The sequence below is a fragment of the Lagopus leucura genome, unplaced genomic scaffold, assembly GCF_019238085.1.
Source record: "Lagopus leucura isolate 7727_CA_CO unplaced genomic scaffold, USGS_WTPT01 Super-Scaffold_741, whole genome shotgun sequence".
Taxonomy (NCBI): domain Eukaryota; kingdom Metazoa; phylum Chordata; class Aves; order Galliformes; family Phasianidae; genus Lagopus; species Lagopus leucura.
This window is the reverse complement of record NW_024962256.1, coordinates 3,119,894-3,133,382: the sequence shown is the minus strand read 5'-3', so window position 1 is coordinate 3,133,382 and position 13,489 is coordinate 3,119,894. Positions and strand designations below refer to the sequence as shown.

The window sequence follows — 13,489 nt, the reverse complement described above, 5'->3', positions numbered from 1 at the left end:
CAGGCTTTAACCACATTAGAATACAAACATATGAAAATACTCTCAACCACTGTGTTTGCAGGTATTAGCATGGCAGGCAAACCCAGGAACACAGCTGGGCATCTTTCAAATTGCTGAAACTGAAGAAGGGGCTTTTAGATAAAACCACAGTAATTTTTTCTCAATATTGTTAGATCTGCTAAAAAAAAAAAAAAAAAAAAAAAAAAAGGGAAATGAAATTAAAAGCATCACTGAGAAGCTTTGCAACTAACCAGCCATTGAATAAGGTGGCACTACACTCAGTGTGAGACATACAAAGTAATGCAGCTGCACACATCTAGTTTGCTGCCCATGCTACTTAGAACAGGTGCAAGTCTTGTGAAAATGTTTTAAAGTAGGGAAGAAACCACAAATGATCTAAATAATGGGTAGATGGGGGAAGGGAAGAACAGAAGAGAGCCGTAAGTGACATTCCAAGTCTGGTGTAGGCAGATTCCCTGAATTACAATCTAAAAATATTTCCCTTGCAGAACAGCCCTGACCAGATTTCCATAGAATAAAAGTTGCATTCACAGACAGAAAACACAATATTTAGTGTTAAGAAACTTGCAGAAACTGTGTAGATGCAATTTCAACTATGTTGACAATATATTTGTATTTTAATTCTACGTAATAAAGAAAAAGTCAAACACTTGTACAAGATGCAACAGTCTTTGCAAAGAAAATATCAACTTGATTATGCAAAACAAGACTTTCAATATAGCGTGGGGGAATGCAATAAAATCTAGATACAAGAAATGCAAAAGGCAAGCTCAACAGCCTGCAGATTGAAGCATTTGCTTGGCTTCAACCCAAAGCAGTTCCTCTGGCTTTCATCCTTCTCGTGCTCCCTGCCTGACTCACAATAGCATTCACATTCTTCCATTCTAAACTTCAACTTTTGATCTCCCTGGAAAGGACAATTTACCAGATATGGCGATGAAGGCAGAGTCCACCTTGTGACCTCACTTCCACATTTATTCTTGGAGATTGTTTTGGCAAAGCTTCCATGTGGAATCCTTCCTGTTAACACTTTTCCCTATGGATGCGACCAGAGATTCAACAGCAAAGTGAACAGGTAAGTTCTGCTTTTGCACTTGGAACGTACAAATGTTCAACAAGCGTAAGGCTGAGCAGCAGAGTTAATACCAAATTATTCACAACTATAAGGACAAGAGCAAGGTCAAACACTGCAGAACTTCAAAAAACAAAGTCACTGAGCAACAAAACGACACACTGTGGGGAATGTTCTTTAGCAGGGGGTTGGATTTGATGATCTCCAGAGGTCCCTTCCAACCCCTACAATTCTATAATCCTGTGAAGTCAACCAACGGGACATAAAGTGATGCATGTGGGGGACCAGGAGAAAGACACACCTAGCTTCATGTGTGGAGCGATCAGCTTCAAACAATCCATTCTTGGTCAGAAGCAGAACTTGGAAGACCGATTTACACATTGTAAATTGCATGGAGATGAGGATGACAGCTGAGCACCTCCAAATGCAAGAGCTGGAGTTCATTAAATGTAGCAATCAAAAGCTGTGTCCAAAGCAAACTTGTGGACTTTGCCAAGGATGAGAAGAGTTTAAAGGAAAAAATGGTCAAGCCCCTGGACAAGGAGTCTATTGAGAATTCCTAAATAGAAAAGCTGCACCAGACTCAGGAAATCCCCAATATGAAAATAGTTTGGATCCGGGAAAGGGGTCAGGTTAAGTCTTGTATGTACAGTTGCCCTGGTTTTATGCAGACATTTTATTAGGGCCACAATTGGAGCAGGATGCACTCTTACAAGAAAAAATAGGTACACAAATTGAAACGTAGAGCAGCTTTGCCATCAATAAACTTGTGTAAATAAATTCTCATTGCTAAGAAAAAAATTATAAAAACACAAACACAACAAAAGTTCCTTCAGGGAGGCGAAGCATAGCTATTGCTACCAGGACTCCTAGCGTCACACAGGATTTTCTGGACAGCAGTGATGAAAAGGAATAGATTCTGAAATGATAAACTGGTGTATTTTCAGTGGTTCCGTAGGTAGTAACTCATCTTTCCTCAAGCCACATGCAGTACATTTCACCTGCTGTCACCTAACCCATGCAATTCCTACCTGTAAGATTTCCCAAGCTGATCTAGCAGCTGAGTGCTACCAGTAGCAGTGCTCCTGCTCCCCTGCTCCAGGCCATGCAGGCCCACTGCTCCTACACTAGTTCCACTTTGAGTGAAAACTTCCTTGTACTCATCTAACTAAAGTAACAGAAAACAAAAGTAGAGAAATCACAAATGTTTCTGATGGTTTAGTGAGATAAATCAGCTGACCAGGGAATCATTCAGATGAAAGCAGCAGGATGGAGCATTAGTTCAGTCGCTCTTCAAGCTTTTAGCTTTTAGCTAAACCTGCGAAACAGAACAGAGTTAAAAAGGATGTTCTGAATGCTTTCAGTCACTCATTTTAAGCGTGTTCAGCTCTCATTCAAACAAATCCATTTATATTTTAAAAATAAAACGATGCATATCAAGACCTCAGTTACCATGCAGCCTACTAAAATCGCTTGCATTACAAATGCAGAGGCAATATATATGTTGCTGGAAAAGTGGTAAGGGAAGCCCAGCAAATAACTGGTAGCAATGACTTGCTATGTACCTAGAGCCTGAATTTGCTGAGTTAAAAAAAATCTTTTTCCAAAGTACAGAGAATATTTTTACCATTTACTGGTTTACTGTGTAAGTAAGTACAGTAAGCTATTATTTGGAGTTAAGAAATCTTCTGAATGCTGGAAAGACTGGAAAATTTAAATCATCATCCTCTCTATTACAAAGCAACTGGATGCAAGGGACCAAGCTGGTACTACATTCTGATGAGAAAAAAAGACCAGAAATGCACACATCTGTTCACTAACTATAGATAATAACAATTCCTCTTTCATATAAAGACATTCTGAATGCAAAGCTACTTTTCCCCCTGCTGTAGTCACCTCATCTGAGTTTGTACTGCCAAACAACTAAGGACACCTTGAAATCCCAAACAGAACCAAATAGCAGATTGTATCCCAACAGCTCCATGGTTGAAGGTTCATCCCTTATAGATCCTTATCAAGACACTTACTACACTAACAGTCCCGTTGTTTCATAGCAGAGTCCACTTCAAATCTGATGGATTACATGCTTTACAAATGTTTTGTAAAATACTTTACCTTCACTCAAGCTTTTAAGAAATGCTTTAGCGTTAGTTTCAGGTCTCCCTGAAAAGAATTTCCTTCTAACAAATACCAGCACTTGCCAGCAGATAAGCATTCCTAGAACCTTATTTTGAAATCGCATCACCAGCAGCATGTTGTCAATGAGACATTTCTCAAAGAAGGAATGCTACCATAGGATCAAAGAGATCAGTTCAAAGTTTAAGAAAGGAGAAAAAACAAGGGGAGATTTCAAAGGGCACCTGAGTGCTATGCAGAGCACTGAGCCCCAGCTCTCTGAGTGCACTCCTCGCTACCAAACAGCCACAGCACCCCACCTTGCAGGCCTCAAGCTTGGACTTTGTTTTTGTTCAGACCTTTTGCAGCAGGTCTACCAGCAAAAGCAAACCATGGGTTCTTTGCACACTTGCCCACCAGGACTGCTAAACCAGCACATCACAGCTAGGCGCTGCAAGACTTCTCACAGAAACACAGAATGGCTCAGGTTGGAAGAGACCTCAAAGATCATGAATCTCCAACCCCCAACAAGTCAGCAGGTCACATAATCTGTGAGTTTTCAAAAACACAAAGAAGTAGACGAGTTTACCATCAGATATGTGAGCCTCAGGCCATAGAACAACGGGGTATTTTTGAAAAGAATTTGAAATGTTCCTCGTGATATTGCTTTATAAAAGATAATGGCCTCGTTTTACTTCCTGCTTTGGAGCAACGAGAATTTCTGTGTTATTTACCAGTTGATAATACAAGAATGTCTACTGTTAAGTTCACCTTGGCATGTAATATTTAGGAGCAATGCCATAAATGTACAGATTAACATTGTTGGGCTGAAAAGGCCAGCAGCTTTTAAAGCATGCACACAAAATGTAGAGAACTAAGAAGCATTTAAAGAAACAGAGAAATTCCATTGGAAAGTAAGAAATACATTTCTCAGCTGTGTCCAACTCAAACATTTCATCTTTGTACCAGAACAAAGACACATGAAAGTGAAAATCACAGAAGTGAAACCATCTTATCTGTTTCCACCACTTGAGGAAAAGAGTTTTCAAACAAATTATTTTGCATGTTTGGCAGCTGTAACTGTGTTACTTAAGCTTAACAATTCTTTAATTTTTCAACCAGTTTAATTACAGGCAACCTCATCAGAGAGGTTTGCTCTGCATCAAGTCTGCAGTTGAACATGGGAACACTGCACTGAAGCTTAGCAGAGTGACAGCCTCCTTGTATTTGTGCTTCTGAAACACCTTCCATGCTGAGCTGCTGACCTGTAGCAATAAAAAGTAACGCACGCATGCATCCATGATTCAGTTATTTAAGTTTCTCCACAAAACTGTTACATATCACCTCTTTCAAGACTGCTGTGAACAAGTACATACAAAAAGGATATACCTAAATGGAAACATAACACATGAACTCAGCAAACAAAACAGCTGAGAGACAAGGCACTCCCAGCAGCAACAATATCTGCAGTATCAAACACACCTACAAAAGGTTTTCAGAGGGCAGCACCAAGCACTGGAATGCAACACTGGAAAGCTTTTTCCTCACATGCTGCTAATTTAAACTTCTGCAGAACTATCCCCAGCTGAACTTCATGGGCTGACTCTTTGCTGGACTTAATAACTGAGCCACAAAATGGACATGGGTAAAACACTGAGAAATGCATAACATAACTTCAGAAGCTAAGTCAGTCACAGTTTCTCCAATGGATGTAAGAACACACAGCATGTTTTAGTTGCAAACATCAGCTCCATGGTTTCCAATATGATTCTGCAGTTCGTGAAATATTCAGAGGCTGTGAGGTTTAAAGTGAAGTGTCAAACAATAGGTCAAAATTACCATTCCTTAGTTCTCTCAGGGGAAATTCCTAGGACTGCCGAAATGCCAGTGCCAGCTGAGAAATTGTTTCATCAGAAAACATACCACATTAACTATTTAATTTCTGCTTAGTAAAATCCTGTTTCTGTGGCTATGATAGAATCCATTCCAACAGCACCTGCAGGGAGCCAAAGACTGACACCACCAACATTGCACTTCCTCTTTCATGCTGCACCCGTTGTCTGTAGTGCACGTTGCTGGTAATTTGACAGGTGTTTCAGAAGTCCCAGGAGTTCCCGCTATCCAGAAGTGATATCCTCCAGATCAAAGTGCAGGAGGAGACAAATACTGCTGGCTTGAAAAACAAAAACATTTCCCAACCTTTGTAAAAGTTAGCGAACATAGTGACCGACTTCAGTAACCCGTACTCAAGCCAGTGCAGAAGTGTTAACAGGAAGAAGTCCCACACCCACTTTAGGAATAAATAAACAAATAAAGGTACAGGAATTTTACTCCCAGTGTTACAAGGGCTAAGCATCTTGCGGGAGCTTTTTCTACCCACTTAAAGAAGCTACTTCAACTTTCTTCCATGCATGAAGTTCTGTGCCCTCTCCCTAACAGCACTAACCAGTGCTTGTATTGTAAAAACTGGAGCCACACAAGAAAAAAAAAAAAAGCTTATGATACACTCTCCCTTTTATGAAGCACTTAGGATACTGAAATACTGCTTGAAAACAGTCTGATGAAGAGACATATCCCACAGATCTGAAGCTATTAGGAACAACTTAGCAGTTATTGAAATACAGCCATTCCAGCACACTTTCTGTCATGGACTATTTAAATCAATACACCACTTCCATATCGTTTCACATAGCCATCTTTCGTCGTTCTGTAACAACATTTGGAAAAAGCAAATATCATCCACTAAAAAGTCATAAGAATCAACAACCATGTACACAACACTTAGCCATATTATACTAAGCTTCCACACATTAATATATTCAGAACTTGGAGACAGGAGAGGCTTTCACAAATCATTAACCTGCATTATGAACTGTTATGGCATCCAACAGCTTGCTCATGGTAATAGCATGTGGCACCTTTTCTACCTTCTCTTACCATGGTCATATCCCTCTGTAACATGCCCATAATGCATTTATACCTTGCAACAGCTCGTAAATGATTTATAAAGAGATCTGAAAGAAAGATGTGCCCTTGTATCTTCTCTTTTTCTTTCAAACCATCTGGGCTCCAAAGACACAATATGTGGAAGCACAAGACAAAATGAAAACAAGATCTAGCTGGTTTTAAGATGATAGATGTAGAAAAAGGAAGGTTGCTTTGTATGAAACATTATGTCCAGGGTATTGATTACTCTCACTATAAGCCAACATTGCGACAGTATGATCAAGACAACAATTTTATGCACACTTTAAGTGGAGCAGAGCACCTAAAAAAGAGGCAGTTTACATATACCTAACTGAACTGAAAGCTCAACTTCAGCACAGAATTAAGCCTTTAATCAGTGCAATCGCTTACCAATTTCAGCAGGTAGTTGCTTGATTTTGTTCTCTCGTATGCTAAGCATGGTGAGCTTTGACAAGTTTTTGATATCCTTTTCCACAGTAGTTATACGATTAAAGCGTAGGTAAAGAGTGGCGAGAGAAGTCAGTCTGTACACCACCGAAGGAATCTCTCTCAGTTTGTTATGCCGCAGGTCAAGCATGCGCAGTTTCTTCAAGTTATCAAGAGAGTCAGGCAAACTGGTGAGTGAATTCTCACTCAGGGCCAGTGTCATCAGGTTCACAAGACAGCCCACCTCTGCTGGCAGAGACTGCAGTTTGTTACTGTATAAATAAAGTTCTGTTAACTGCGTTAACTCTTTGACAGCTGATGGAAGCATGTGTATAGACCTCTTGGACAAGTCCAAGCGCATTGAATTCTCTTCCCGGCATTTATTTAGCTCTTTGATCACTTCAGCATTGCTGGATTTTTTGCGGGTACCTGTGGCTGGATTAGGTCTTTTTATCGTATTGTCCACTGAAAAAGCTACCCCAGGCTGCGTGCTACTGGAGTCTTTCTTTCCATCTTTGGCATCTTTCCCTTTGGTCTTGGGCTCCTTCTCTTTGCTTTCTTTCCCAAATCCTCCAGAGGCTTTGGCCTCCTTCTCCCTTTCTTTTGACGACGGGACTTTTGGATCTTTCTCTTTACAGTCCTTTTCTTTTCCTAGATTACTACTCATGGTGATTCAACACTTAGCAAGCACCACATGAAATCCACTTCTGAAGTTAACAAGAGCAATTCACTGTTGTGGCTACAAGGATCCTTAAAACATGCAAGTGTTGAACCAAGGGAGGAGCTTCAGCGGCGCGATACCCATTTGCTACATATTGGTTCCGAAGGCACTCTTTTCCTAATCCTGGTCTCAGGAGATTCAGCTGTTAGAGATTAGAAGGTCAAGCGCTCCGTATTAGTACTTCTGTAACACAGGAGAGAAAAGAAGCCAAAGTTAGCATAAATATAAAATCTCTCTTCCAGTTAAGAGTTGAATGTTTCTACTTCAAGCCAGCACTTGTTCAGGTTAATATTTGTCCATCATTTAAACATCGGCAAAAAAAACTGAAAAGCCCAGTGTTAATACAAAAATACCACGTCCATGGCTCTGAAGACCCACTGCAGAAGACCTACAGTAATTAGTATACGTGAAAAAAAAACAACAACAACATGATTTCTTGAACATAATACAGCCTTATGTATTTGCGTACAGTAATACACTGCACTTGTGAGCCACCCTCTGACGTCATCACCAGTTCTCAGCACAACGCCCTGGTCATAAACATGAATGTTCTTTATTGACCTGATGGAAGAGATCTGCTTTAATTTTAAGCGCTTGTCTCTTCAAACAAACCCATGCAGCCTCATTCTTTCAGCACAAGAGAGCCTCGATTCAATCCGCAGTGAAATCTGACGCCGCACTGCAACACAACACTGTGCTCTGAGATCTGCCTTCCGACCTGCTGAGCCACGAGCTGCGCTCTGCTTCCAGCACGGGACAGCATGCAGTCAGCAGTCACCTGCAGAGCTGGAACATTAAAAAAAAAACCTGAAGTTCATTTTCAAATAAACCTACTGAGAAGTCAGCTGGGAGCTCTGAAGGAATACATCATGTTATCCTTCCAGACAAGCAAAATTAGGAAGGAGTTTCTCATAAGGATAAGTTATAGCACGTCTTTTAACGGTACCTTGACCTTTTCCACCAATGGCTATAATGCAGACTAACTGAAGAGATGTCTGAAACCTGCAGAGCTCCTTTTACCTTTCTACAAAATCATCATCACGTGTCACAGACAGTAGCACAGACTCTCGTATGAATTCAGAACACCTTGCACCCCCCAAGAACTTCACAATTCTCCCAAGAGGTTTTTGAATGTATCTCCATGGAAGAAAATAAAAGGACAATCAACAGCAGCAAGAATTTCATGTTCCCACCATTTAACCTGGAAATAACTTTTCTTTGCAGGGCAGCATTCACTGACAGAGCTCTGCTGGCAATCCAGAAGAGCTCCTTGCTTTTCCCAGGCACAGGAGCTGCCTAGAATCTCAAGCCCACAACAGGAGCTCTGCCTCTTCCCTCATTCCATCCTCTGCATAAGTTCATAGAGCTGATAACCAAAATCAATTAAATAATATTCTGCATGCTTGAACCATTAGCAAGAACTAGAACTACAAAACCTTTCCCAGCCCTCCGCCCGCATTCATTCCTGTGGCAGCATCACAGACTGTGCTACAAACCCCCCAGCAAAACCCTGCTGTTCCCAGTAACCATATTCTGGAGCACTCTGCTGTAAAGGGCTACAGCAGCCTGGGAGCAGCAGCTTTTAACTACTCTCTTGGAGGTCCCCAAAACAGCATAAGCTGGTTCCTTACTACATACTTAAGATTTTATACCCAGCTTTTAAACCATCCATTAACCTGTCCTAATCTCAAGATTACCAGCCTCGCTACATTCTATTTTAAAACTTCTCTGTGCTGTATAATCTACATGCTTGCAAACCTCCAGCAATCGGAAATGCAATGGCTACATGCAAAAACCCAGCTGACAGCAGGGTAAGAGCTGTGGCTGTCAGCTGGTCTTCAGCAATAACACACTCTGTTTCTAAATGTTTGTAAACTCAGCTCATGTAGCAGTGCCCAACAGCTATAAAACACAGATCAGTGTTGTAAAGCGACAACAACAACAAAAAAAAAAAAAAGAGAATATTTTTAAAGATAAAAAAATAAACTTTAAAAAGGCTGCTGTTTTCAGTTCAATTGAATCTCAGAGACAACAGCGGAGACCTGGTGAGTGTCTCATGGGCAATGCAGAGCAGGTTTTGAAGGAGACTGAGAAAGGAGAGAGCTGCAGATAGGCGCTGGTGCAAGGAGCTCAGTGGAGCAAACAGGTTGCAGCATTTCACTGCCTTCACCAGCAACAATGTGTAGTTGTACCTGGGGGAAAAAAAACAGGTGTGGTGCTCCCTGTTACAACACGCTGTCTTAATGTTTCTATTAAAAAACAAATACTTTTGCCTATACAAAAGCATAAAAATTGAAAAAGAAGGATTGAAATCATCATCCAGAAGACGAAGACAATTCCTGGCACAAAATGGCAGCACTACAAAGACAGCTCAACCTTCCCTCCACGTTCAGGATGCCAGGAGGCAGCTTGCAAGCAAGCAGCAGGCAGCCGTGGCTCTGTGACAGAACCAGGAGCAGCGCATAGAGTGCAGCACACCTCCAAAGCACCGTGCCAAAGCCATGGCAGCAGGCTGACAGCTAAATGGACTGCACCTGTAGCATCTCTCTTTCTTTTCTGAGGATTCCAGCTACCACCCAACACCACACAACACATCCCAAATAATCTTTCTGGATGGTCACGTGTGGAGGCAGGAGATGAACTCGATGATGCTCACAGGTCCCTTCCATCTCAGGGTATTCACACAGGCATCACCACACAACTTCACTGCTGCTGCCAACCCCTCAAGCCCATAGAGTTACACGTGCACCAGAGGTAAGCATCTACGTAAGGTGCTATGTAAGCTTACCCAAGTGAGCTCCTGGAGGACACGAGCACAACCACGAACTGCACAGAGGAAGCCGAGGGTTTTTCAAAAGGTTATTCATATTTTTCAAGCCCTTTTCATTAAAGGACAAGAGTCACCATCAATTCCAAACTACAGCCAAACAAGCACTCATTGTATTGCCAAAGGAGGGCTTCTTTTAAAGATATTCTTAGCAAAAGGAAACTCAGTGAAATTAGCCAGTTCTGCCAACCACTTCCATTTTCCAGTGCTGCTCAAACTGACTTCCTGTCAATATTAATTGACACAAAGCCATTCAGTTGACATAAAGCCATTCAGTTGACATAAAGCCATTCAACTATGATGCGCTGGAGAACTTGCAAAATGGAGTAAGGCTCCCACGTGGTGCAGCACATAAAGGAAAATGCAACTTTTAGAGAATATAATCCCTTTCCTGTTCTGAATATCTTTTCTTAATGTCAAAATCTTTGTAAATAGATACAAATAACCAGCCTCAGAATTTTGATTCATCTCTTCTGGGGCTGGGCAGACACAGACACAGACCCCAAAGTGCTCCTGTTCTCCTGGCAGCTCTAACTGCTGAAGTTACAGAAACAACTGATTGTAGCCTGAACTGCATCACCCTCCTCAGGTGCCTGAAACTGTAACACACTTACCTTGTACATACTGAAATACACAAGTAACTGAAACAGATTTCTGTATCCCTAAAAAACACTACCTGAAACATTCAAGCAATAATTGCTTTACAGGAAGTATACTGAAGGAGAAATGGTAACATTTGCAATCATAGGAAGACTAAATCTGCAATCACCTGCAGCCTGGTAAATAAATACCGTTTCCTGAATGTTATCTCATACAATATGATGTCTGAGCAAAAGGATTTCACCCAGCTGCTATTCAGGGAAGGCCGTAAAAGAGAGAACTGTGTCCTACCTGCCGCTGCAAAGCAATCTTACCTCTCTACCCACACAAAAAATATATACATATATATATATATGTATGTATACACTGCTAATATCACCTCCCAGGTCAGCAAAGATTTCCCTCCATCTTTTAAATTCCTCTTTACGTGAATAACAAAAAGGAATTTCTAGTTTTAACAAGGTATTTAAAGGCAAAGCTCTGGTCCTAAAAGCTAACAACAGACCTCTCAACAATTCCTTAGGTTTCCCAGATCTCCAGTAGGCTTCATTCATACAGTATGAAAGCCAAGACCTCCAGAGGAAGAAATAGAGAGAAATGAGAAAATATATATATATATAAAATGAGAAATTATTCATGTAATAATGAATTTATCTCACAGAACAGGAATGATCTTTCTCTTTATTACAGTTGTCCTCAACCAAACCCAATGCGGCACACACCACAGCTCCGGCTTTTCAATCCAAATCTCAAAGATCACCAACATTAAATGTGCCAAAGAAATAAGGAAATAGCAAACAGAGTTGGCAAACAGTGATTGCATTACACAGCAATTAAAAAAGAAATAAAAAATAAATTTGAGGTGGCAACTCTGCACTAGGAAATTTTGATGAGCCAGAATGGGTGGCTTCTACCAACAAGGCAGAGTTCCCATGCTACCGAGTTACTGCAGCAACACCTGTTAACTCACAAATAAAGCACTGAAGAAAATCTATTTCTTCAGGTACTTGCCTTTCACTTAGAAAGTGTATCAGAAACATCGCATCGCGTGCTACGCCACAAGCACAAATAAGCCATGGATGAAACTTCAAATTTAGCCAAAGTGGCTACAAAGACTTTCCATTCCCCACACCGCATATGCAAAAAATGATGGCCACTACTTTCATTTCTAAACCCCAGAAGTCAAAGCCAACTGGTCCCTTGCAAACAAAGCAAATTTCCTTCTATGATTTATGAGCTTCAAACATCTGACCTACCGAGTTTTCATCTGTGTCAGTGCATTTGAGCTGCGCTGCTGCAGCCGCACAGACCAGCCGGGAGCAAAGTGCTGACTCAGTCAGCAAGCGGTTGCACCGCTCCCTGCACACAACACCTCATTTCGAGGTACACAGACAGCAGAACAACGAGCCAGCATGCAGCGACAGATCAGACAGCAGCCCAATTCGTATCGACGAAAGGAGCGCTCTTGAGAGATGCTGGCCAGACACTGCTTTGTTTTTCTTCTTTGGATAGAAATCTCCTTTATGTCAGAGCACGGGACTGCCAACGGCAGCAGCACAACACTGCAATGGTTGCCTTATCCTACAGAGAAAGGAAACTTAAACTTACCTCTATCCCGTAAGCAAACAGCCAGCAGATGTTGGCTTGCTGCCTGTCTGTCTCTCCTGCTTTCAGTACACCTGCAGGTGATCCCACCTCCCCCCGTCTCCTCCACACGCAGCCCAGGGGCAGGCACGGACCACAGCTGCCCACCAAACCCTCTGGGATATTCTAACTGCTACAGGACCACAGCCAAGTCCATTCTGCCTGCCTGTACCTTCCATGCACGCGGAGCAGCTGAGCAAACCTGAGTTTGCACTTGAACAAAACCTGCAGGTATGGGGGGGAATAACCACACCAGCATCAGGGCAGAGCAGGGACAACAGACCATTCACAAAGGTTTCCTAATATCTTATTCATGATTCTTAAATCTGTACATAAATCTGGAACTGTGGGCATATGATCACAAATCAATTTGCACTTACAGCCAAAGGTACTGTGAGTGAGTGACTCAGCTTCACCAGGTGCTCAGATGCCAATCGCTTTGTACTGCAAGAACAAGGCACATCTCCCAGGACATCCTGCCCCAGAGCACTACCCAGCCCAGCTCCGCAGCAAGCACCTAGGCGCATGGATGGAGGTGTTGCTTACAAAGCTTCTGAGCTCACCTGCTCACCCACTGTGTGCTTGCACGCAGTGCCATGTCACATACCAAAGTCCAGGTCTACCATGACAAAAAGGCCACCTGCTAGCAGATCGAAAACCATCCACATCTTACGTTCCTAGGGATAATCTTTTGTGCCCTGCCTTTGAACACATCTAACTAGTACCAAAATATACGTACCGTGATTCATGCTGCATGCTCCAACACTACTTTTAATGAAGCATTTGCTCTTTTTCTCCTTTACAGGAAAGAAAAAAAACCACTAGTTGTTAGCCAAGTTATAAAACGCCATTTCATGTTTGCAGAAATAGATTCCAAGAACAAGTACAAAGCATTCTGCTAACGCCACGAAGGAGCTTATTTTAAAAAGCAAAGAGGTGCCAGTCCCCCCTCACAGACCTTTGGGGCTGCATGTCCCATTTTCAGGGGAACTTGTGGTGCCAGCAGGCAGTGCAACCCTGCATAGGATGTAGAATGTGAATATCTGAACTAGCTCAATAAAGCACGCTTCCTGGTCTTAGCATATGTCCTGAAAAC

General features: G+C 41.9%; 1 protein-coding gene across 1 annotated transcript in view; it reads right to left on the bottom strand.

Annotated features, from left to right (window-relative positions):
- Nucleotides 1-13,489, bottom strand: part of SHOC2 (SHOC2 leucine rich repeat scaffold protein) — a 58,852-nt gene that overhangs the window by 29,136 nt on the left and 16,227 nt on the right. Inside the window, exon 2 of the mRNA XM_042863852.1 lies at nucleotides 6,566-7,505. Coding sequence (XP_042719786.1) covers nucleotides 6,566-7,268 — 703 coding nt within the window. The 5' untranslated portion in view covers nucleotides 7,269-7,505. The remainder of the gene's footprint in view (nucleotides 1-6,565; nucleotides 7,506-13,489) is intronic.